This window comes from Accipiter gentilis, chromosome 2, assembly GCF_929443795.1.
Source record: "Accipiter gentilis chromosome 2, bAccGen1.1, whole genome shotgun sequence".
NCBI classification, from domain to species: Eukaryota; Metazoa; Chordata; class Aves; order Accipitriformes; family Accipitridae; genus Astur; species Astur gentilis.
In genome coordinates, this window is record NC_064881.1 from 30,353,332 (window position 1) to 30,376,957 (window position 23,626).

The 23,626-nt window shown below is 40.4% G+C and overlaps 1 protein-coding gene across 1 annotated transcript in view; it reads left to right on the plus strand.

The window, feature by feature from the left end:
- LAPTM4B (lysosomal protein transmembrane 4 beta) overlaps positions 1-15,835 on the plus strand; it is a 63,767-nt gene extending 47,932 nt beyond the window's left edge. The window contains exon 7 of the mRNA XM_049825381.1: positions 13,783-15,835. Within this exon, the coding sequence (XP_049681338.1) occupies positions 13,783-13,857 (75 nt within the window). The 3' untranslated portion in view covers positions 13,858-15,835. The remainder of the gene's footprint in view (positions 1-13,782) is intronic.
- Positions 15,836-23,626: the final 7,791 nt, after the last annotated feature.

Consider the following 23,626-nt stretch of genomic DNA (forward strand, 5'->3'; position numbering starts at 1 on the left):
TGGACAGCCAGAGGATTGCATTTTGTTTATTTTTAACTCTCAGTGAAGCCAATCAATGGAAGTTTCATCTCCAATCATGCTGGCAGAGGGGATAAAACGTAAAGCTGTAAATCTCTCTTCAAAGTGGTATTTAGATCCGTACATACTTTATCAAATCACTCCAGTGGATCCTATCTGACATACATTTATCCACAACAGTTAATAAGTTACTTGTTTTTTCAATGCAGATACATTCCTTCTGTGGACATGACATCAACTAAGTAGCCTGTAATTAATCTGTCAACGCTTTTGTTTGCTCTCCCTTTCTCAAAGCAATAGGAGACCTATTTGAGAAGTGCAGGTTAGGTCTTTCATTCCTGCTGGATGATTTCTCTGAGCAGAGGAACCATATTCTTTGGTAAGGTTGGAAGAGCCATTCTTTGTGTTATTGTGTTGTTCTACTGTCATGGTTTAACCCCAGCCAGCAACTAAGCGCCATGCAGCTGCTCACTCACTACCCCCCCCCCTGCCAAAGTGGCATGGGGGAGTGAATCAGAAAAAAAAGGTAAAACTCATGGGTTGAGATAAGAACAGTTCACTAGAACAGAAAGGAAGAAACTAATAATGATAATAATAACAATAATAAAAATGACAATAATAATAAAAGGATTGGAATATACAAAACAAGTGATGCACAGTGCCATTGCTCACCACTTGCTGACCGATGCCCAGTTAGTTCCTGAGCAGTGATCGCCCCCAGACAAGTCCCCCCAGTTTATATACTGGACATGTCATCACATGGTATGGAATATGCCTTTGCCCAATTTGGGTCAGCTGCCCTGGCTGTGTCTCCTCCCAACTTCTTGTGCCCCTCCAGCCTTCTTGCTGGCTGGGCATGAGAAGCTGAAAAATCCTTGACTTGGTATAAACACTACTTAGCAACAACTGAAAACATCAGTGTTATCAACATTCTTCTCATACTGAATCCAAGACATAACACTATACCAGCTAATAGAAAGCAAATTAACTCTATCCCAGCCAAAACAAGGACATCTACATGTGTGGAAGGTGATTAGTTTGGCTACGGACAGAGGGAAGGACCCTTAGACTCATGCCGGTTAAACAGACTGGAGCACAAGGTGGAGCCCAGAGGCAGACAAACCACGCACAAGAGCTCTTGTTTCTGTTATGCTTTGGGACCTGTGATTTCCAGCTACTGACCCAGTTTTGGGATAGTATATGTCAGAGTAGAAGACAACTTGGAGAAAAATACTGCTTTTATATTTTCCATAATGTGACATAAAAATCCTACCAACTTGGCAATGTTCATCAGGTAGCTGATCTTGTGTGTCAGTTTGTATGCATAATGTTATTACTGAGCCACTAGATCAGAGGCATCTTTTTCCAGTGAGTAGTAACCATGAACACCACAAATTAATACCGCTGGCATGACTCACTCTCTGAGCCCTTCTCAGGGCCTCCAACTGCGTCCAGGCAAAGGAGGTCTGAGCTTCCTTAGTGGAAACTGCCTGATGAAACCTGCAAGAGGGAAAGCAGGTAAAACAGGAGGCAGAGAAGAAGAAGAAGCAGCAGCAGGGGCAAGAAAAAAAGGGATATAAGTAGAACTACCCAGTGCTTGAAGTAAAGGGGGTGATTAGTTAGTAACCATATGCAATAGTCTACACGAGACCTGGGAGTGTGCTTTAAATGCTGGATCTGGGTTTTTTTTGCAGAATTGTGCTTATAAACGTTCCCAGAGCAATGTCTTTAATCAGAGAATCTTCAAAGGTCTCAGGCACCACATGGATGCCAGCATTCACATCTTGCTAGTGTGCACGTGCGACGTGCATTTTCTCCTCTTCTGTTTGATTTTGAGTTGCAGAAAAGTATCATGACAGCCTGCATCTGCCAACAAAAAGCTATTCAGCTGCTCCAGCATTTCATATTCTACCTGCAGTGAAGTCCCATCCCTTGACAGTTGTCCTTTAATCTTAGCAAAGAGATTGTTTTTTCTTCTTTCTTTATAACTTTCCCATCTTATCATCTATACTCAGCTCTTTCTTCCACTACTTCCTTGTTTATGGAAGGATTTTGTCTTAAAAACCAGCATTCCCTGTGGTCTGAATTGCTTCATGCTGCCTGTTTGTTGCTTAGTGCTAATCACACTTCTTGTTACACGTCTCACCTATTACTGGGTAGCTGCTCTCAGAAGCCAGCTGTGCTGTTTGGAACAGGCTATTAACAGTGTCAGTTTGGGGCAAATACCCTCTTAAGTTTAAAAATAAGATTTCCAAAACATTTTACCTTGTCATTACAGTCATTAAATTTACTTACACGTTAAATTACAAGATCAAAATACACATCTTTATCTATTTTCCCCAGTAGATTTTTATTTTAAACACAAAACCTGTATTTGTTTCCAGCTCAAATACTAGTTATTCTAATACATGACAATTCATAAGAGATTTGCAATAGAAATAGACAAATCTGTTCTGTGTTCATAATTAGATTAAAAAAGAAAACATGAAACGGGCATTTAAATCTTCCAAATATTTTTTGTTCTGCTAATTGGGACTGTTGCAATGTAGGAAAAAACAGAGTGTTTATAAATTTGCAGTGTTTCTTTATAGACCCTTTTTTTCTAACAGGCTTGATTCATTACCATCTGACAGCTGCTGGATTGTGGGCTTCAAAAAACAAGTCAAAGTCTTCAGTATAATTCCAAGGATGTGTATCAGTGCGGCAAAAGCCGATGACAACTTAAATCCCTGTTGCCAAGGATATATGGGTGTAGAAGCTGAGCCGTGTGTGAGTTTTCCAGGTCAGGCTCAAGTCGTAGTTACACTGTGCAACAAAGGACAGGGAGGCCTGAATTCACTCAGGCAGGTATTGCTCAAACAGGGAAATGCAGCAGGGTGCAAGAGGCAAAGTCACGGCAGCCGTTAGCCACGTTATGGCTTTAGAGCCGTATAGTTGGCCCATGCTAGAAGCCCTGCCCTTCTGCAGAGCTGCTCTTCCCAGAGGCAGTCCTGCCTTCAGCTCCAGCACTAGCTCATCCAGTATCTTTGCATCGCATCCCCTTGCAGAGCGCAAGCCTGGCCTTTGCCAAGCGGAGGAGGAACTCCTCACACGTCCCAGTCCCTCCAGCTCCCAGCCTCTCTGCCGAAACTTACCCAGCGCCACAAACTGTGCAGATGCAGAAAGAATATCAGCCATCGGTTAGGTGGGAGGGAGGCTGGTGGTTCAGTAGATGGCATTGTTCTCTCGGAGACTGCGTGAAAGCAATGCTCAGCTCCCTGCCAGGGAGGAGCACCCAGCTGCGGTTGTTTTGCTGAGGGTGTGACAATAATCGAGAGGTCTGGCTTCCTGCGGTTCTTAATGGCTTCTGGTGATTTCTGGACCATTCCTTCAGTCTGATTCCAATTCACTTTAACGGCTCCCATAGAGCAATCGCTCTCTTCCCAAGCATCCCTCGGGACTCTTTATGGACACAGGACTGTCTGCTGTGGTCTGTCCTGAACTGCACAGCACTTGTGGTTTTGGTTTTCTTCTTACGAGCAGTGAAGAAAGCGAGGTCTGTTTTGAACGAGCTCTGTGACAAACACTCAGCTTCAGAAAGAACAAGGCTGAGTGGGCATTCATGTACCAAATTTAGAAGATCTGCAAAAGTTTGTGGGAGTTTCTGGTTGACAGGTTCTTTACAGATGTGGTTTACTAACATTAATAGATTTTTATATAAACATAAGACTTTTCCTTCAAGCTGTCAGTTCATCACTTTTCATTACACTAGTCTTTTGTAGTTTTAACACAGTATTTTAATAATTTGGTTATAAGCAAAGGCTTCCCTTCAGCATTCACTAGGAAATGCCTAAATACACTGTGCAAGAAAAGCTGGATTTTATATGGCAATATTATGACTTACTTTTTAATAGTGATACCAAAAGAATGTGTTTGTATAAAAACAAAAATTAGTGAAAAATATGTACGGAAGACAGAACTAGAGGTTGGTCATCTCAAAGTCCCAGATCTTACTGCTCCCAAAAGTTATAATGAGACTTCAAAACCTACCTCCAAACTTTAGAACTGGCCCATCTCTCTGTTGTGGTGCCCAAAGACTGACATCGGATCATCCCAGGCATACAGACAGGGAGAAACGGTCCATCTGGTGAGATGAAGATAAGACAGAAGCCTTTCCAGCAATATCTGTAATGCAAGCATGGCTGTGATAACCACGCTGTTGGGAGATGACCAGTCCTGTCATACAATTTGGCTGCCCCATGTGAGCTATTCCTAGGTTCCTGTCTTCTTAACTCTTGAGTGGGATACACGATGTAATTGTAAGAGGAGATAAGGTTAGAAAGAGGTGCACGTTAGTAATTAAAAAGTCCATTGAAATATTAGTGCTCTGTTACAGTCTCTGCACTCAGGACAACACATCAACCATTTGTTGTTACACAGAGTCAAAGCATACTTCAAGTCTTCAGTACTGATGACATGCAGGCAAGTGCCCCTGGAGAAAGCATGTGCTCAACCAGCAAATGCTCATTAGGGAAAAATTGAAAAAATAAATATGTTCTGTCCATACAAAATCATGATGTGCAACTAGAGATGCAGCAGTAGAAGGCTGGCCAAGATGTAGGAAAGACTTCTGTGGCCTGAGGTGGACTATCTCCCCATGCCTTTGAATGGAGGGGGTAATTACACCATTATTCTGGATGACTTTCATGAGGTTGCACATGATGGAAAAAACCAATAGTTTCCTGAATCCAATTTTCTTCCCACGCAAGGGTAATCACAATCTGTCCCTAAATATTGTTGTGTCCTAGTAATATATACATTTATTCCTCTATCTGGAGTGCTGAAAACATCGTGCTGCCTCATTACAGAAATCCATAAACTCGTGTAAAGTTTCTTAAATAGTGTCTTGGAGAGCTGGTGGCTTGGAATAAACAAGCAGTTTTGTCACAGGAAAGCAAAATACACCAACTCTAACTTTGCACAGATGATTTTGCAGCATTGAGGCCTACTTCTTCACTGAATGGGGTTATTAATTATCTCTGAGCTATTCTGCTTCCAGTTACACCATCTGTAATCATTCTAGTGTGGTTTCTAAAGGAAATGCATACATATAAACATGAAAATACTTCCTGTCCATGTTGAGAAGAAGGTTTCTTGGGATTTATTTGACAAACAACATATCATGAAACCCTTAAATAGTAATTAACTAGCACATTTTGGACAAACTTTTCAAGCAAAAGCATCTGTGCATTAAGTAAAACATTTCTCCTTTTATATTAAACATGATTTGGCTCGGATATGAAACTTTGGCCCTATACCCAAGGCTTTTTTATCTGATGACAGGAGAAGGAGAAAAAGAAAGATGGGAAAGGTTTTTTGTAAACATTACTCTCAGACTTCCTCAGCAACAGTTGCTTTGACTGGACTCATTTGACCACAGCGGCCATTTACATTGTAAACAGCCACCTCTGAAGCAGATATTTATACGCATTTATTGATAAGAATTGCTTCTAAAGGGCAGTTGATCTTATCTGGAAGAACACGTAACACAGGTCAGGCAGGTGAAAGTCCCTGCCACTCTCCTGAGCACAAAGGAAGCTTCTTCCAGACGGAGGTCAGCTCCCTCCTGACTGTAATGCTTCTTCACATGCCTAGTCTTGGAGCTCGCTCTTCAGCCTGGACCCAAAACTGTCTAGTGAGTTTCTTAGTATGAAGAAATTAACTGTGGACTGCACTGTAGGGGAGCAAGGATCCTTAGTGGGATGAAAGAGTGACAGAACAACAGAGAACATGATAGAGGTCTTTAAAATCATGAGTGGCAGAGGAAGTAAAGGAGGAACAACTGCTCGCTGCCTTAGCAAAAGAACTAGGGGACATTCAGTGAAATAGCTAGTGGCAGGTTTCATAGCAAACCAAAGAAGCTATTTCTTCACCTAACACCTAGATTAGCTGTGGGACTGCTTACCACGGCACACTGCAGGTGCTAAAAGTCAACATGGGTTCAAACACAGGCTAGAAAAATCAGTGGAAGAAAAATTCCTGTAAGATAGGACCAGTAATTCAGCAAGTCCTTGACATTCAAATTTCTGACAATTTGGAGAACATTCTGGGCAAGTTGTGACTATATATGCTTGCACTGCTCTTTCTTAATTTCTTTTATTGTTCTGTCTTGTGCTTCTCTTTCACTGATTGCTGTGATCTGGATGGACATTTTACTTGATCCAGTAGAGCTGTCCCTACATGCACGTGCTTAGCTGCAGTGTGATGAAAGCTAATCCCTACTTCTCTCTCCAGTGCTTATGTTGTACGCAACATTTGACTGCTTCTCACTACAGAATTATTATTATTATCCCTGTTTCTTCACTGCTAGGAAAAAGCTCCCTCTTCTCCTGAAGTCTTTTCGTACAGTCAGTGTAAAGCGTGCCTTCATGATAAGGGTTTAAAGAGAAAACTCTGAATTCTCAATGGATTTAATTTTAATACTTCCTAACTGTTTCAGTCAATCTCTCTCCCTTGAGAATTTGAGTGTGCATGATCTCCTGTTCTTCAGGGCCAAATATCACCTACTTTTCTGAAGTTACCTCAGAGATGACCAGATCAGATGACCCAAAGGTGCAGTTTATGAACTGGATTTTTAAAAGTAGTGGAAGACCTTGGGTGACTCACTTCTGAGACATCTGAAAAGCCTAGGGCTTAAAAATTCTTGAGCACCCATCATAGAAAAAACACTTTTCTTCAGAAACTCTTAAGAAACACTACTTCCCACCCTGCATACAGAAACATTAGAAACTTTTGAAGAGTCTGCCTCAATAAAATCAGCATATATAGTAACTTCCAGTAAATTTTGTACAGGAAATAAAACATGTGCTACATTGATAGTCTTATTTCCTTTAAAATAAAATACAAAATTAATTATATAATCAGTGATATTTACATATAGCCCAGTGCTCATTGTCATATATAGCACTAAATGAAACAGCTGCCACTTGGTGCACTGAGCCTCCGAAACAGAGCTCTACCAAGAAGATCTGGATTTCTGAAAATTCTAAGCAAAAAATACATCTTAATTTTACATTTTCCTCTGTAGTCTCAGACTTCTCAGAAGAAAACAACATTGTCAAACTTGACAGGAAAATGTTGCAAAGAGAGAATTATTCTCAGCCTTTCCTGCATACAGAGTGAAGCAATCAGCCAACTATGGCTGTTTATACACACAGAAATCTGTTTTCCCCAGGTGATCTTCATAATATTTGCGTAGCCAAGAACCCAACAGTACATGAGGGCTGTTGGGACTATCTTGAACTGGACAGGCAGTCATGTCGGCAGCCTCCCCTCTAGAGCTCTTTGTAGGCTCACTGCTTGCTTCACTGCAGCTGAACATGGTTTAGGTTGCAGTTGATGGCTCCTCAAAGCACCGCAGCTGTGGGAGGAAATTCCACTCCTCTTGGCTGGGTGAATGACAGGAGAGCAGGGAAGTAAACATGAAATCAGTAAATGAGATTGCATACCATTAAACCCTCTCCAAACTGCACAATGGTATCAAGATTATAACAAGTTGGTGGTTGGGGTTGGGCTGGAATCACTGAGATGAAATGAACCTGGAGTAGAGGACTGGTGCAACTAGGCATGTGCTGCTTAGAACCTTGCCTTTCAATTCAGTTGTCTCTGAACATGATGCATCAGCCCTGTGCTACATTGAAGAGAAAATTTATCCTGAATTAGGAAAGGCGTGCAGTGACTGTATTTCAGCCTACAGCTGTGTCAGTGTTCATCCCATCACCAGGCCAGGGGCTGCACGTTGGACAGAGGCTCCCTGATGAGGAAATTCCTGTGGTTCAGCACTTTCAGCTGTGAAACGGTCCAGCACTGACTGTGGCATACTCTCACCATCTGCCTGCCACTATTCACTTTGTGGTTACACTCCCTTCCTTTTTAAATAAACAGAGAATAAGGCCTGAACCCACTGACACTTTTTATGCAAGCTGTGTGAAAGAAAAGGCTCCTTTTGCCCTCTCTCCTTTTCCTCCCTGCGTATTCGCAGAAGCCTCCCATAAGGATTCCTGGTAGCGGTTTGGGTGCCTGAAAAGTAAAGTTCACTTCTGCAGAAGAATGATACGTAATGCACACATAGCTGTGGTGAAGAGGTTGGGGTAAACATTTCCAGGCATAGGCTGAAATTTCTGAAAATATATATTTAGCTTGTAAATATTTCCACAATTTAGTCCCTGTCTCATACAGTCATGTGCAAGTTTCATCCAAGAGACTTTTAAATCTGTCTGAAGGTTTCCAACACTTTTTAAGATGTTTCAAATAATATGCCTGTTTTACAAATGGGAGACCTTCCTAAGGCAAAGTCAAACAATTTGTGAAAACTCAAAAGGTCAGCAACAGGACCAGTATTAAATTGCAGTAGTGATGACCCTAATTCCACTCAACTACTCATTGTCACCTGTCCCTGGCTATACACTGTGTATTGATGCAATGTGAAGTCCTTCAGCATAAAAGATGAGTTTTTATTGAAAAGCTAAAGTTTGAGAAAACATCCTGAATGCTCACTACAACCATCAGCACTTACTATAGACATTTTTAATCTATATCTTTTTTGGCATTATTAAGTGCATTTCTGTTCTAGAAGGTGTTAGAGAAAAGTATGTTAGAGCTGTCTCTAACAATGTTTGTTTCTAACAAGACATCAAAAAGGTATTTTGCCATAGGAACTCACAGAAGTTTTATATAGCTGCCAGCCAAAATGCTGTTCTATTGGGTTCAGTGAGTTTTGGGTGAGACTCTGAAGAATGCAGAAATAATCAGTTAATCAAATGTTTAAGTTTACTCATACAGGACTAAGCACATTTTCTCCTCTAGAAATGTACAAGACACCAAATAGATCTAAGAGCTTGAGTTCAAACAGGAATAAATGCAGCAATATGAGGAAACTTGTACATATGCTGAAGAAAGAAAATTTTCTACTGGAAGCTCAGGTAAATGTGGAATCAGCTGTAAAAATACGGAGTGATTATTGAAATTATGCAATTCAGACCCCCAAAACCACCTTTGGTCCAAGATTAATTCCAAACTGTTTGAATATACAAATATTTGCCTGAGTTTCTACTTAGGCATATTTCTTAGCAATGTCTTTAAAAAATTATTCTCCAAAACCAGATTAACCAGGATGTAAAAAATAAGAAATGACATATGCTTATATTAACTGCATATGTTATAGCCATTGGCAAGCTTTTACGGTAATTATTTCTTCCAGAGAAGGTCATCCTGTATCATGTGCTTTATAATAGAGAGATGCTTATGTAATACAATTATCTAAACCACTTGGATGACACCAGCTAAGTCAGGACCAGGATTTCTTATGGGTCAGTTCTGGATTATTTCTGCATATTATACAAGACTGCTTATCAAAAAATGCTTAAATGGTATTGGGAGCAAAGCCCAGCACCCAGGACTCCCCGTCCCACTTAAGCACCCTAACCATGGGGCTACATAGTCACACTTTCTCCTGTTTTCTTTCTTTCCTCATGGATTCTTGCATACTTGGCTTCACTGTGACAACAGGAGGGTGGAAAATGGTCATTCCAACCTAACTGAAAACCTTGTGTCTGGAGGATTCATATGGCAGATAGGATCTGTGGGTTTGAACCCTCTTGGTTCGGGACCCCCTAGAGCTCTGATCTCAGAGTCTCTGTGCAATGTTTTTATCACCAGATAACTATACAAACAGCGAGTAATGTCACCTCCTCCTCTGGCTGCATATTAAAGGATGATTTTAAAATGCCACATGGTTCTTAAATATAGTTACAGGGGTTGTAAAAGAAGTTAGGAGCTTCTGTCCTTTGGATTTTAGGCATCCTATAGGACTGAACCCTGCAACCATCTAATCTTCCAAACTTACTTGCTGGTCTACTGATAAAAAGCCAGAACTTCTTTTCACAGCAATCACTGAGTTCCAAAAAATGGAGGTCCTTCATACTTTCTTTTTATAGTTACTTGTGAGTGGCAATCTCCAGCACTCTGTAAACATCAGTCCCTGAACATCCAGGGGAGCTAACATACATTTCTCTCAATTCACAACAAAGAAGCAGGGAAATGTTCAGATGTAGTGCCTAGGAAGCAAAATGTATCAGTTGTCCTAGTGGATATTCTGCCTTGGGGATACCATGGACCTAAAATATGCCTATATTTTTGTCCTCGTTAATTATTTTAGACTGCATCCATTCTAATCAGGTTCTTAGATAAGACTGAATAGTGAGTTTCTATTTTTCCAGTTTCTGAATTCACCCTTTGGCTCAGTGACTGGCTTCCATTTTATGTCTCTGGAGAGCATAATGTACTGCCTGAGTAACTATTCTGTTTTATGTCCAAGGCACTTATCTGCTTCCATTAAACCATGCTGAAATTTAAAATTAACACAAGAGAAGAGAAAACTGCTCTGATCCAGATTTTCATCTCAGCTACTATGGTATAAACTAAATGATTAAAATTCTAATGGAATTCATTTTTCCTTGAGATTTTTTGTAAATGGTTACCCATTTCAAGTGTAAACAGTTAAAAGCTGAAATAATTCAAGTTTTATCGTATTTCTTCCTTTTGCCAAAATAGACTTAATTGAGAAAAGATGGAAAAATTATTAAGAGCAAGTAATGGCCTGAAACTCCTTTCTTGTTCAAAAATAATTAAGAGGTAGTCTTACAGAGGCAGAGTTGCAAGATTTTTAATTATAGAGTGGTTGAAGAGTTATTCAAACTGTCATGGAAGCTGAAGGATGATTATTTAGACTTACAGTTGACAGATGATTAAGTAACAGTGACAAAACCACATTGACTGAAAGTAAAACAGTTAAATTAGTTTAAAGGACTTTTACTATACTAGTGACATGAGATACTTGGGGTCCCAGCCAGCGCCATGTATTCCACAAATTTCAAGTGCTTTCTTCCATGTGTTGTCCATCACGTTCATTCATCTTAACCTTTGTTTAATATCCTGTCCATATTTTCTTTGTCTAACTCAAATGCTGCTAGGCAAAGGTAGTAATTTTGAATTCTGCTCATTCTACACTCATTGGTTTTTATCACTATTCTGTTCATATCAGGGAATGTAAGATCAGGATATTTAAATATTTAAACACAAAAATGTGTGGGAAGTAAGCCTGTAAAGTCATCACTGATAAAACTGTTCAGACAAATAATCTTTTCCAGCAATAAAGTGACCCTAAACCTCACAGACATTGGGTAAATACTCTTTAGCCTTCCACTGTAGATATTTTCTTGTGAAATTTCTGAACCTTTTTAGTGGTGTTCCCAGTTCATACCCCACATACCTTGAATACTCCTATAGAAATCCATATGCCTTAGGATTTAGCCAGTGGCTTCTCCAAAATGGCTCCTGTAGGTATTCCTGTCTCCCCTCACTTCTTGTTAAACTGTTGATAACTGAGAAAGCATCTTCTGAGGTTCCTTGGGGCCATTGACCTATGCATGAGTTTTGGGTCCATAGAGCAAAGCAGAGTGCTCACCTCCCAAGAGGTAAAAACCTCACCAGGAGGCTGTTCTCCTACCAGACAGATTTTGTTTCATACAGGAGTGAAGGGAATGAAGAAACTCACTCATATCAGTAAATCCTCCAGGAGACCTACTGCAAATGACAGTAACTTCAACGCTGAAGTAATGATATCGATGTAACTACAGTAAGTCTTAGGACACATTGATCTAAAAGACGATCAGAGCACAGGAATAGGTATTGTCCTTTATTAATCAGCTCGTAGACCTGGAATATGGACAGCTTTTTGGACTGTATCTGCTGTCATTTCTTATCATGACTGATGAAATGGACTCTGAACCAGAAAGGAGTGGACCACAGCTTGGGGCTTAGCATTACAAGAGTGCAATAAGACAGCTAAATCTTCACAAAGTGAACTTGATTCGTTTTCAGTCATCTGTAGATCAGATTTAATTACTAATTATATTGTTTCATAATCATCTAATGAACATGCCTCAGTACATCTGAGAAACTAGTACCTTTTTTAGTAACACAAGCACTTTACTAGAAACCCTGTTGTTAAACTAATAATCAGCACTAGGGAGAGGATCTCAGCTGTAGTGTTTTTCACAGTTTACATGCGTTAGCAGTGTGATTTACTGAGGTTACATTGCAAAATATATTAATGATTTTTATCACAATATTTATTTGAAGTTCTATATGTTGTCCTAATTTCACTAGATAAGTAGTCTGCCATAAGCTGTTTGCACCCTTTAAAGTTGACACAATTTATTAAATGTTTTTCAATACAAGGTTTTTTTAGATTATGTAGTGGGTGTGTGCATAGTATATTGCATTTACAAGCTCAGACATATGGTATTAATAAAGAGTGATAGCTCTGACAATTTCCTTTCCTAAATAATGAAACTTTTTTGATTAAGGGCTGAAGATGTCAAGGTAGCCATTCTGTAATCTAACAAACACGTACACAGATGTACTTGAACACATGGTCATCAATGCATGTCTGTAAACTCACATAAGTATAATGTGAATCATACTTGGAACCATCCTACAAAAGCCTGTTCCAAGTTGATTTAAATCTATAGAAAGATTCCCACTGATTTTGTTACATCGTAAATGGGGTCCAAAAGGGATGATTACAGATGTTTCTTTGCAGAAGGCAGGTTATCAACTTTAAGAACTGGTGAAATCTTCTCATGGCAAAACTTCCATTGACTTTACTGACATCAGGATTTTCCCAATGTATGTTTAGACAATCAACTTTATGTGCTCTTTAATGACCAAGAAGTGATGCTGATAAATCTGGAAATTCCATCATGAATAATTGATCTTTGGCTGCGTAAAGTATCTCTGCCAGTGCACTACAACTGATATTCTTACACGATATTGAGATATTTTAGGGAATGTGCACTCATTCTTCATTCAGACATCTATTTTATCCTCAGTCCCTGCTGAGATTCACAGAGCAAGTGCTCCTTTGCCTTTTCACATGCAAGTTAATTAATGTCAGTGCTGGTGCCATTAAAAATTGCATGATAACTAGCATGCTTGCCTAAAGAAGTAGAAAACTTGGTTCAAATCCCTCCTCTGCCCTGTGTGGCCTGAACTTGCATCTCCCTTGTCCTAGGAAGCTGCCTGGACTCCTATGAATGGGGATGAGATATGATTAAAGCTATCTTAATTTCTATCAGATGTTTAAGTATTCACTGAAGGGCTTATGGGAACATAGGTCTTCCTTCTCATGGCTGAGTGCCCTAGAAGCACAAAACTGGAGATTTATTTAGACATTGGGTAATTTGTATTCCATTTGCTTTTTTTCTCCCCACCACAAGATAATTATTAGTTCTTCCAGGGACACCTCAGAAAGAGAGATTTTCGGGACTTTTCTCACTCTGGCTTAGCAGTTTGAGCACTCCTCCGGGAGACATGGTTTAAGTGCTCTTGACAGAGGAGAGCTGCAGAATAAGCAGCTACTGTCACTGCCAGATTGAACCAGTTCAGGTACCAGCAATGAATGCTTTTTGGCTGAAATCAAGCTGTCACTGGAGTCAATAAGAAATGAGAAGAAATTGTTTTCCTTCGTAATGAAAACAGACACACAAATTGAAATTGAGGAAGCTCAAGATAATACTGTTTAATTTTCTAACTATTCTGCTCCTGCTACTAATTTAGTCTTTTTTCTTATTTTTTAGGATAAGGCCTTAAGGGTTTTCTTTTCTATAAATTTTATCAGCTGGCTTCTTTTTAAAAAATATAACCTTTTTTCCTTTCCTGCAGGTCCTGTTGCCACCGTATGATGATCCTGTGAACGGAGCTGCTAAAGATCCACCACCACCTTATGTGTCAGCATAAGTGAGAGTGTGCTGTGTACCTAGGGAGGATAGCTTTACTTTTCTGACATTGGAGCAATAGTTTGATAATTTCACTTCCAGGATATAACCTCTGTGGGTTACACTTTGCTGTTTTGCTGACATATTGAAACTAAATTGTATGATTAAAATTCTGTAGATAGTTTTAATTTGCTGCATCTACAGTAGTGTTTCAGAAACTAGTGAACTAGTTTCAGAACAATTCTGGGTAGCGCTAAGGTTACAGTAGTCACTGAATAGCTTTTCCCACCATATCTGACATGCAGTGATAGCGAACATAGAACTTTGCATTTTCAATCAGGTTCAGAGTGTGACTTTCTTCTTTTTATTCATAAAACTTCCAAAGCATTACAAATGTGTTTGTCAGATGCCCACTTTCACCTTCAGAATACAGACCAAGTCCAAAAAAGTGACATTCCACTTCATTCTTGTTCTGCAAGAATTTATTAAGTTGTTATGCTATGAAGGATTATGATTGCAAGAAGAAGAATGAGTCTTACACACCATTCTCATCAACCTGGCTAATGGGAAACAAGCTTAATCAGGAAGAATAAGTGTGGGAAATGAGAGTAGACAAAGCACTCTGTGATGTGTAACAAGCCAGAACCTGCAGTCTACATGGACTCATTTCGTCCCAGCCTGCAACCATTCTAACGCTCAAAAAAAAGAGTTCTTACCAACTTCTGGTAATTTTCTTTTCCTGCCTACACACCTTTTTCCTCCCCACCAACTTCACAGATAGTATTTTGAGGTCACAAAATCCCTGCTTTTAAAGTCCCATGGTTACATGACAAAGCTGCATCTTTTACACTCAGTGTGCAAATATTTTCCCATTGGAATGTGCCTGTAAATATTGCAATGTTCTGCTGAGTGTGAACTAAATTATGCAGATTCTAAGATATATGTTCCCAACCTATGGGAAGCTTCTGCATGTAGCTTGCTCGAGCATTAGCAGATATGTTTTGCGTGTTTCTCGTATACATCAACGTGGGGATTTTAGATTCCTTTTATGACTGAACTGGTTGTGCTGAGAATCTTTCTCATGGGACTCATCCATCCATGAATGCTTGTCTGAGGTATTTATTTCTTCCCCAGAGAAGTGCCTCCTGCACATGTAACTTTTTGTTGTTGATAACAGTTCTACTTTTAATTGAAAAGGAACAGGAAAAGGGAATATAATGTGTGTCTCTACCTCTCACCGTTTCCCCCTGTGTTGTCTCCTCTGCTTTTGGCATGATTGAACAGGCTGAAGCTAGACTGATGCCATTGCACACCACCCCAGGTAAAGGGCAGTGCAGACCTGAGGCACAGTTTTGGAGGGGCACCAGAAGAAACCAAGGTGCCATCTCTCCTGTGACTGGGCTGGCACGTGAGTCCACACTCTTCCTAAGGAGGACACCCTTTCCCACCCTCAGTGCATTGACTCCATTCTGCAGACTGAAGAAGAGTGGAGCTTTTCCTGCCTTTTTCTGGAAAAGAGCTTTCCAGGGGAGCACAGGACCAACAACTTGTTTTCATGGAGGTTGCCACTGTGACCTGTCCTTGTAGAGGCCAGGGAAGGAAGGGCCAGACTCGTTCTGCCTGTCTCTAACACACCCCTGGGGAAAGGCAGGTCCCCATCTTCTTGTTGGAATTTTACTTTAGGGTTCATCTACTCTGAGATCAAACTAAGCAATGCTTCTGACTGAACCAATCCTGAGGTCCATCCATCAATCTCTGTCACAGTCCTATTGCTTCCTTCAGAATAACTCCATGTATTGTTATCTCATTACAGTTATCTTCAGGAATTAACCTGAATTTGGGGGTTGGGCTGGCTGGCTGGGCTTCTGAGCTTCATTTTCTTTCATTCTTGACAGACTTGTGAAGGATTTTAAACAGTCATCTGTTTGAGAAAGCTGGTTGTAAATACATCGCATCTGTGTATACAAACTTCTCTATAATAAAAGGGTGTTTCCTCAAGACTACGGAAATTATTTTTGCTGGTTTTCCAAGCACAAACATAGACAAATTCCTGTCCAATCAATCTGACATGGCAGGATTTTCTCTGTAAATGACCCAAACCACAGTTTTTCAGTACACTCACCAGCTTTCCCTCCATACTGTATAAATGGAGAATAGAACAGTAAGTTCTATAATTTATTGTACAATTTAAAAAAGAGATAATTCAAGCTTTTAGTTCATTGTCCAGAACTGCAGGCAGTTTTCCAGGTCTGGTGAAGTGTGTGATATGGAACAGGTCTATACCGAAAGCTGGGGTTTCTTTTTCTCCACATCATTATAGGAATAATGTTGTGTTAATTCACATGAAAATTCTGTAGACTTTAGCTTATCTTACTAAAGAATCAAGACTTCTTCACACACACCATACGTGCATAAGTGGGAGTACGTGTGTCCTGCCAGTACTCCTAATACCTTTTGGATTTTGTCCAATTTGAGTTAAAGAGGGCAGGGAGGTTATGGTATCAAACCCATGACATTCCTGCACATAGTGTAGATAGGCAGCTGGGTAGGAGGGAGCAGCTAATGTAATGTAAGTTCAGCTCTGCTGACGTATCAGAGGATCCATGTGGGAGATGAGTTCCCCCGCTCCCAAAGAAAAACAAGATTCTCTGGGTTAAATGAAGAGATACGAATGCCAGCTGAAGGTTTTTTATCCTCAGTTATTGAATTCACTCTCCATTTCCATGTCTAATCCTGGGGAATTCACACCACAGCTTTTCTATAATTAATTTTTAATACTCAGTCATCTGTGACACAGAAACCCATTAAAACCTGGCTTCTTAAGTTTCTGTGCTATGGGAACTGCTTGCTCCTAACAGTGCTTTTTTTCACTATCCCTTGCATTTTTTCCTTTCTCCCAGATATTAGGAACATACTGTTACCCAAGTTCTGTCCTGTTTTCTAATCTTAAACTCTAACATAGCAGTTTATTATTAATAATTTCTAGCATCTTAAGAGTGAAAAGAAAATATTTTCAAGGTATGTTGACATGGAACATCATAAATATAGGACCAAAACCAGCAAGTAGGAATCTAAACCTTCATAGTACCAGAAATATAAGTAGAACTTTTGCTGAAATCTTCTAAAATTTTTTTAAGTATCTGTTATAAGGCATTGCAGGCTTCACAAAGCCCACACATGCTAAGGCACAAATCCCATTTCTCTCATCTGTGCCTGGTGCTCTTATTCTTGATGGAACAATGCAGCTTCCCTTGTGGTATCCACGCATCATACTGGAGAAAGCAGAGAGGAATTCATAGTGGTGACCCAACAGTGCGGCACTCGTGCTTCTAAGTACATTAAATTTTCTAAAACAATTATTAAAGACCATTATTTTAGGTGTTAGCCTGTCCGTACATCTTTGGGAAAACCTCTGGTTGGTAAAAACAATCCAGATTTTATGTTACCAAAGGCCATGTCAGATCGATTTATGGCCAGAGAAAAGATTGCCAAGGAAGCAGAGGGAACGATAACTAACCGGGGAGGTCCCAGAGGCCTGGAGGCTTGCCAATGTGACTCCCATTTACAAGAAGGGTCAGAGGGAGGATCTGGGGAGCTACAGGCCTGTCAGCCTGACCTCGGTACTGGGGAAGATTATGGAACTGTTTGTCTTGAAAGAACTCACATGGCAAGTCCAGGACAAGCAGGGCACCGGGCCCAGTCAGCATGGGTTTACAAAAGGCAGGTCCTGCTTGACCAACCTGATCTCCTTCTATGACCAGGTGACTCGCCTAGTGGATGAGGGAAAAGCTATGGATGTTATCTTCCTTGACTCAGCAAGGCCCTTGACACTGTCTCTCATGCCATACTCCTTGAGAAGCTGGCATCTCATGGTTTGGACAACTGTACTCTTCGCTGAGTGAAAAACTGGGTGGATGGACAAGCCCGGAGGGTTGTGGTGAATGGGGTTAAATCCAGTTGGCAGCGGGTCACAACTGGTGTTCCCCAGTGCTCGGTGTTGCGGCCAGTTCTGTTTAATATCTTTATCAATGATTTGGATGAGGGGATTGAGTGCATCCTCAGCAAACTTGCAGACGACACCAAGTTGGGAGGCAGGGTCGATCTGCTTGAGGGTAGAGAGGCTCTACAGAGGTATCTGGACAGGCTGGATTGATGGGCTGAGGCCAATCATATGAAGTTCAACAAGGCCAAGTGCCAGGTCCTGCACTTCAGTCACAACAACCCCATGCAGCACCACAGACTTGGGGAAAAGTGGCTGGAAAGCTGCCCGGCAGAAAAAGACCTGGGGGTGCTGGTTCACAGCCAGCTGAATATGAGCCAGCAGTGTGCCCAGGTGGCCAAGAAGGCCAACGGCATCCTGGCCTGCATCAGAAATAGTGTGGCCAGCAGGAGCAGGGAGGTCGTTGTTCCCCTGTACTGGGCACTGGTGAGGCCGCACCTCGAGTCCTGTGTTCAGTTTTGGGCCCCTCGCTACAGGAAAGACATTGAGGTGCTGGAGTGTGTCCAGAGAAGGGCAACCAAGCTGGTGAGGGGCCTGGAGCACAAGTCTTATGAGGAGCGGCTGAGGGAACTGGAGATGTTTAGTCTAGCGAAGAGGAGGCTGAGGGGAGACCTTATCGGTCTCTACAACTACCTGAAGGGGGGTTGTAGTGAGGTGGGTGCTGGTCTCTTCTGTCAGGTGGCTGGAGATAGGACAAGAGGACATGGCCTCAAGTTGCAGCAAGGGAGATTTAGGTTAGATATTAGGAAAAACTTTTTTACTGAAAGGGTTGTCAGACATTGGAATAGGCTGCCCAGGGAAGTGGTTAAGTCACCTGGAGGTATTCAGAAAGCGAGTAGATGGGGTACTCCAGAACATGATTTAGTGGGCATGGATAATGGTTGGACTCAATGATCTTGAAGGTCTTTTCCAACCTAAATGATGCTATGATTCTATGATTCTATGAACTAGTCTGAAACAAATTCCAAATTCTGTGCTTTCAAAATAGGGCATTCCTCACCACTACTCTGTTGGCCAAAGTATAGCAACTAGGGACACAATGGACAGTTTTAACAAATTTTTGCTAACATCAAGTCTGCACACTGATGCTTGGAATATGCAAGGTGAAAGATTTGGCTACTGGTAAGGGAAGAATGGAGACAAGAGTGGCAACAGGGACAGACCATGGGAGGGCAACATTCATTTAGGTCCTTTAAACAGCACAGAGACAGATGTCACTGCATTGACAAGGTTCACTGCTATAAACCTGGTTGACTTATGTGCTCTCTTTCTCCTGTGCTATGGTCAGGAGGAAATATAATTGCTCCTGTAATCTGTTACATTAGCTGTTATGCCAGTACTGTTTCAGACTTTTGTCACTGGAGTGGATGATACCTTGGTCTTACTTGTTGTATGGCAAAGACACATCTACTAATTCATTTTTCTAAACCAAAAGAAGTATTGGTTAAATTCCTGCTAAACTGCTTCTCTGGAGTGAAGTTACATCCTTAGAGGCTGCTTTCCTTAGAGGCTGCTTCTTTGGAGCTGAGTTATATCCTTCCCATTTACAAGTCTCTAATAGTTGCAGAAATTGCAGTCAGGTACCATGAAAAAGCATTTATTTCAAAATTTCTATGCCTACAGCTACGGAGATGTTCCAGAACTATCTTAGTTCACAGCTCCGAGAAACCCAAAACAGCAGCCATAGCTATCTAAAGAGAGGCTTGGCTCTGATAAATCAGGATTAGAGTTCTTTCAGAGAAGGACTCTGGTATTTGTAAATGATGTCTCCACACCCATGGATTTGACCCAAAATGGTTCTGCAACGTGGCCAGTTTTTCAGCTGAATAGCTCAGCAGGGTGTGGAAGCCAGATCTGTGACCTTCTGCCTGCAGCCTGTGTCCACCTCCAGCAGAACAGGATACCAAAGCAACAGCAGTGAAAACCTCATTATCACCCAGCCAGCAGATATAAAGTTATTTCAAAGAAAAAAGGCAGTCCTACAAGTATATCCTAGACAATGAGCTACAAAAGTAGTCTATTTTAATGAAGAACTTATGTGAAATTTAATGCAGTAAATTACTTTTTTTCTTTCAGATTATTCAAACCTTTCAAACAGGATAGTTTTCAGAAAGTCATGAAAGATTGTCCATTGTAGCCAGAGCTGGACTTTAATTAGTCTGAGCAGAGGACACAGGGTCACTTGGAAGGCTGAATAAACAGCAAGAAGATGAATCAGGCATGCAGCAGGGCTGGCTACTTGGCTTACAAGAGATGCTTGCTAGCCAGCAGAGACAGAAGAGCTGTGAAGCTACTCTGAGAGAGGGAGCTGCAGCACGGCGGAGCCTCTGCAGCCATTTCAGAGGACTTCTGTTTGCTCTTTGAGGTCAGCATGACCAGCAATAGCTGGGATGAGCCACACACAGTGTTTTAGTCCAGAACCTGAGCTCTATTGCAGTATCTAAGTGCATCCTGCTAATAACTATATCTAACAGGTTTCTGTTTTCATATAAACTTTGCCCAAGTATCCAAATACTTCCAGTTTTTTGAGGGGTTGAGAGATTTTTTTTTTTGATTCCTTCTACTTCAACATCAGGAACTCTGTGGCATTGATCACCTGTAATTTTGAAACCAGTTCCCCCTCCAAAGTGCCCCATTTCAAGTCCCTTCATGACAGCAGAGGCATGGATGCAATTAGAGACAGAGATCTAACATTGGTAGACTTTTAGCATCGAATCCTCTGAGCCCATTCAGTGTCAGGATGGGCAAGGTGTTCTTAAAAATATAGATACCATCCTCGTAAGACAAGTATGTTTTACTTTATGGATGGCAGATCTTGGGGTTCCTCTCTGGGTCAGAGGCGAGCACAAACAGGCATCCTGTCTCTTATGGAGAAAAGGTGGCTGGACAGACAATTACTTTTATAGTTATATTTTGTGTATCACCAGTACACCAGTTTAAGAATGACGAATAAACAATAAATTGGTGGGACTTTCTGGGAGATTGGTGCTACTTATATGAATGCGGTCATTCTTGGCAGTTTCAGATGAACTCACCTGAGGGCAGCAAGACCAATGAAAGTAAAGGAACAAAGGCAAGGCAAGAGCTGGCAATTAGTTACAAATATTTATCTTTTGTGAATTCATAAAGTCTTCTCTCCATCAAATCTTTAGAAAATTGGAATGGGTTTCATTTCCTTCATTGCACTAGAGCTGAGGATGAAATTAGCTTTATCAGTTGCACAGGCCAGCTTAAATTTCCTGCTATTGTGTGGTCCTGCTTCTTTGCTTCTCATGAAGAAAAAGCAACTAAAGCAGTTCAAAATGCTTTTAATGAACCAGCCTAGTTGATACAGTAGTTGGGGGGGGATCTTCCTCCAAAAATATTGACGTTTGCTTCTTTTTTTAATGTAAATGTTATCCTTTTAAATACAGATATTTAGTAAAGATATCTGTGGCCACATTTTTATCTTAGGAACTGGCTGTTTTCTGTTTCAAAGGTGTATTTTCTTTGTGGTTTTTTATCTTGTGAATTAGAAGCAAAAAAAGCCCAAAGCACAACATAATACACTGTTACCTTTTGGTTGCTTTTTCCTCTTTTTGCAATTCAAGTTTTTCCGCCTGGATAAAAATTTATGACACAGTAGTTTGAAAAAATAAAGTACAATAAAGGCAAAGTATTATTATGCTGAACAGACACTGTAAACACTCCAGGGGTCCAGAAAAGCAGGTCCCGTGTGAAAAAGTGAAGTTCAGAAAAACTCATCTGTAACTGTTGTACTCCTGTTAGCACCAAGCAACATTAACATATGTTTCCATAATTGCCGCTGTGCGGCTGTGCAGCAGCAACATTGAGATGTGGGCTACATTTAACCACCAGAGCTGCCTTATCTGTGGCCCTTGTATGAGAGGCTGCATGGGCAGCACAGTCCCATTTGAGCTGGGACCAGTTCATTTTACATGAGCAGCCTGAGAACGAGCTACAAAAAGGAGTGTCTGAGAAAAGGAGGGAGGTGAATGTTTGAGGAAGTATGGCGGCTTTACCTCAGGGGTTATGAGACCAGAAAGAGTCACAAGCTGGGAAAATTTTGAGATGTGATCCCTGATCATGTTTGTGATGCCTACGTACACCCAACATATGATGTCTTTTCCAGACATTTTTTAGTTTCTAACTAGCATTCCTGTATTATACTTATCACAGACAACAAAGTAGATTAACGATTCTTTGCTTTTGAAGCAAAAAGAGTTTATTCATCTTACTGTGAGTGTAACTTTTCCCTTTGGGTTCAATTCAGTGGCAGTATTAGCAGTATCCTTTTACTACCTAATCAGGTTTAACTCAGCTACAAACTGTACCAAGGTTACTACAAATCTTCTTTGGCATCTCATACTTTTATGACAATTTTCCTCTGATGCCTTTTTCTGTGAAATACCATCTTACATTTGGGTGGATTTTCCAGATATTTTGGGGCAGGCAGGGTTGAGGACTTTTTTTGAACATTACTAAGAACACATTAGGTTATTTAAGACTTTCTATATCTACAAAATCTACTACTATACCTAGTAGTATTTTCAAGAAGCCTTTCATCCTTTCCCCTTTCACTACAACTTCTTTTTCAAAGTTTTCTTCTTCTTCAGTCTTTAAAAGCACAGTGATCTGGTACAGAGCCAAAACATTGACAAACGCCATCACCACCACCAGTGGTGGTACTCAAAAAGCATGTTTGGTAGCGTTCCCAATTAAAATTTTTAAACTTCAGGTATAACAGAAGATTCATCATACAAGGCTATAACTTAGAGAGGCTGAACACCATCCTTGGGGATTTTTTTTTTAGGTCACTTCCTACCTAAATTTTTTCCACAATTCTGTCATTTAGGGCATTACTCAGAAAACTGATAATAGAACACAGGACTGCTTGGGGAAACAGTCTTTATTAAATTATCCTTTTCTTCTTTTTTTAAAGGGGCTATGAAATGGATCAATATGAGGTCAAGTGTAAACATTACACACTTGGACATTTCTTAGGCACTTTACCTGATAAATGCAATATTTTGACTAGGGAACTAGAATGGTATAGCAACAGCATTGCACATATGAAATAGATTGCAGAACAGCCAATAAATCTCAGCTGTATGTGAGCAAGGAATACTCAGTGAGTCTGTTTTAAGAGAAATTCTGCCAGGATCAGTTTTTGACTCTATGGTGCTTGAAATTCTTCATCCATGAATTTTAAGGAAAGCATAAATCACCAATAAAATAAAAAAAAAAGAAAAAAGAAAAAAAATCTATTTTCCCTACACCTTAAAGCTGTAAATAATTCAAGCAGAATATTTAAAAAAACCTTGGAGTGGGTTAGCAAAGAGCTGAAAGAACCATTAGAGAGTTGGAAAATATGCCATCAAGTGAAAAACTCAGGAAATGCAATGCCTTTAATAACTCAGATTTAGGAGGTGACTTAAGGACGCCATATAAGTAAGTACATAGGGAACAAAACTTCAATAAAAGGTGTCTTCAGTGCAGCCAACAGAAGTGTAACAGCACCTAATAATAGAAACCTGCAAATAGAAAAATCAGACTAGAAACAAGCTGGTTTTCTGCTATTCTACATCTCCATCCTTCATATTTGATACCATTTTGTAAGGGACTTTTTTTCTCCTTGGCAATTTTTTGAGTAATAAAGGACTGTTTTTGTAAAACAATCCATACATTAATTCAGGAATGAATTGATGCAGGAAGTTCTGTGTCTTTTGGTATGTAGAAGGCTCAAAAAAGAACTCGGATGTTTAATTCCAAAACTGATGTCTAGACAGCA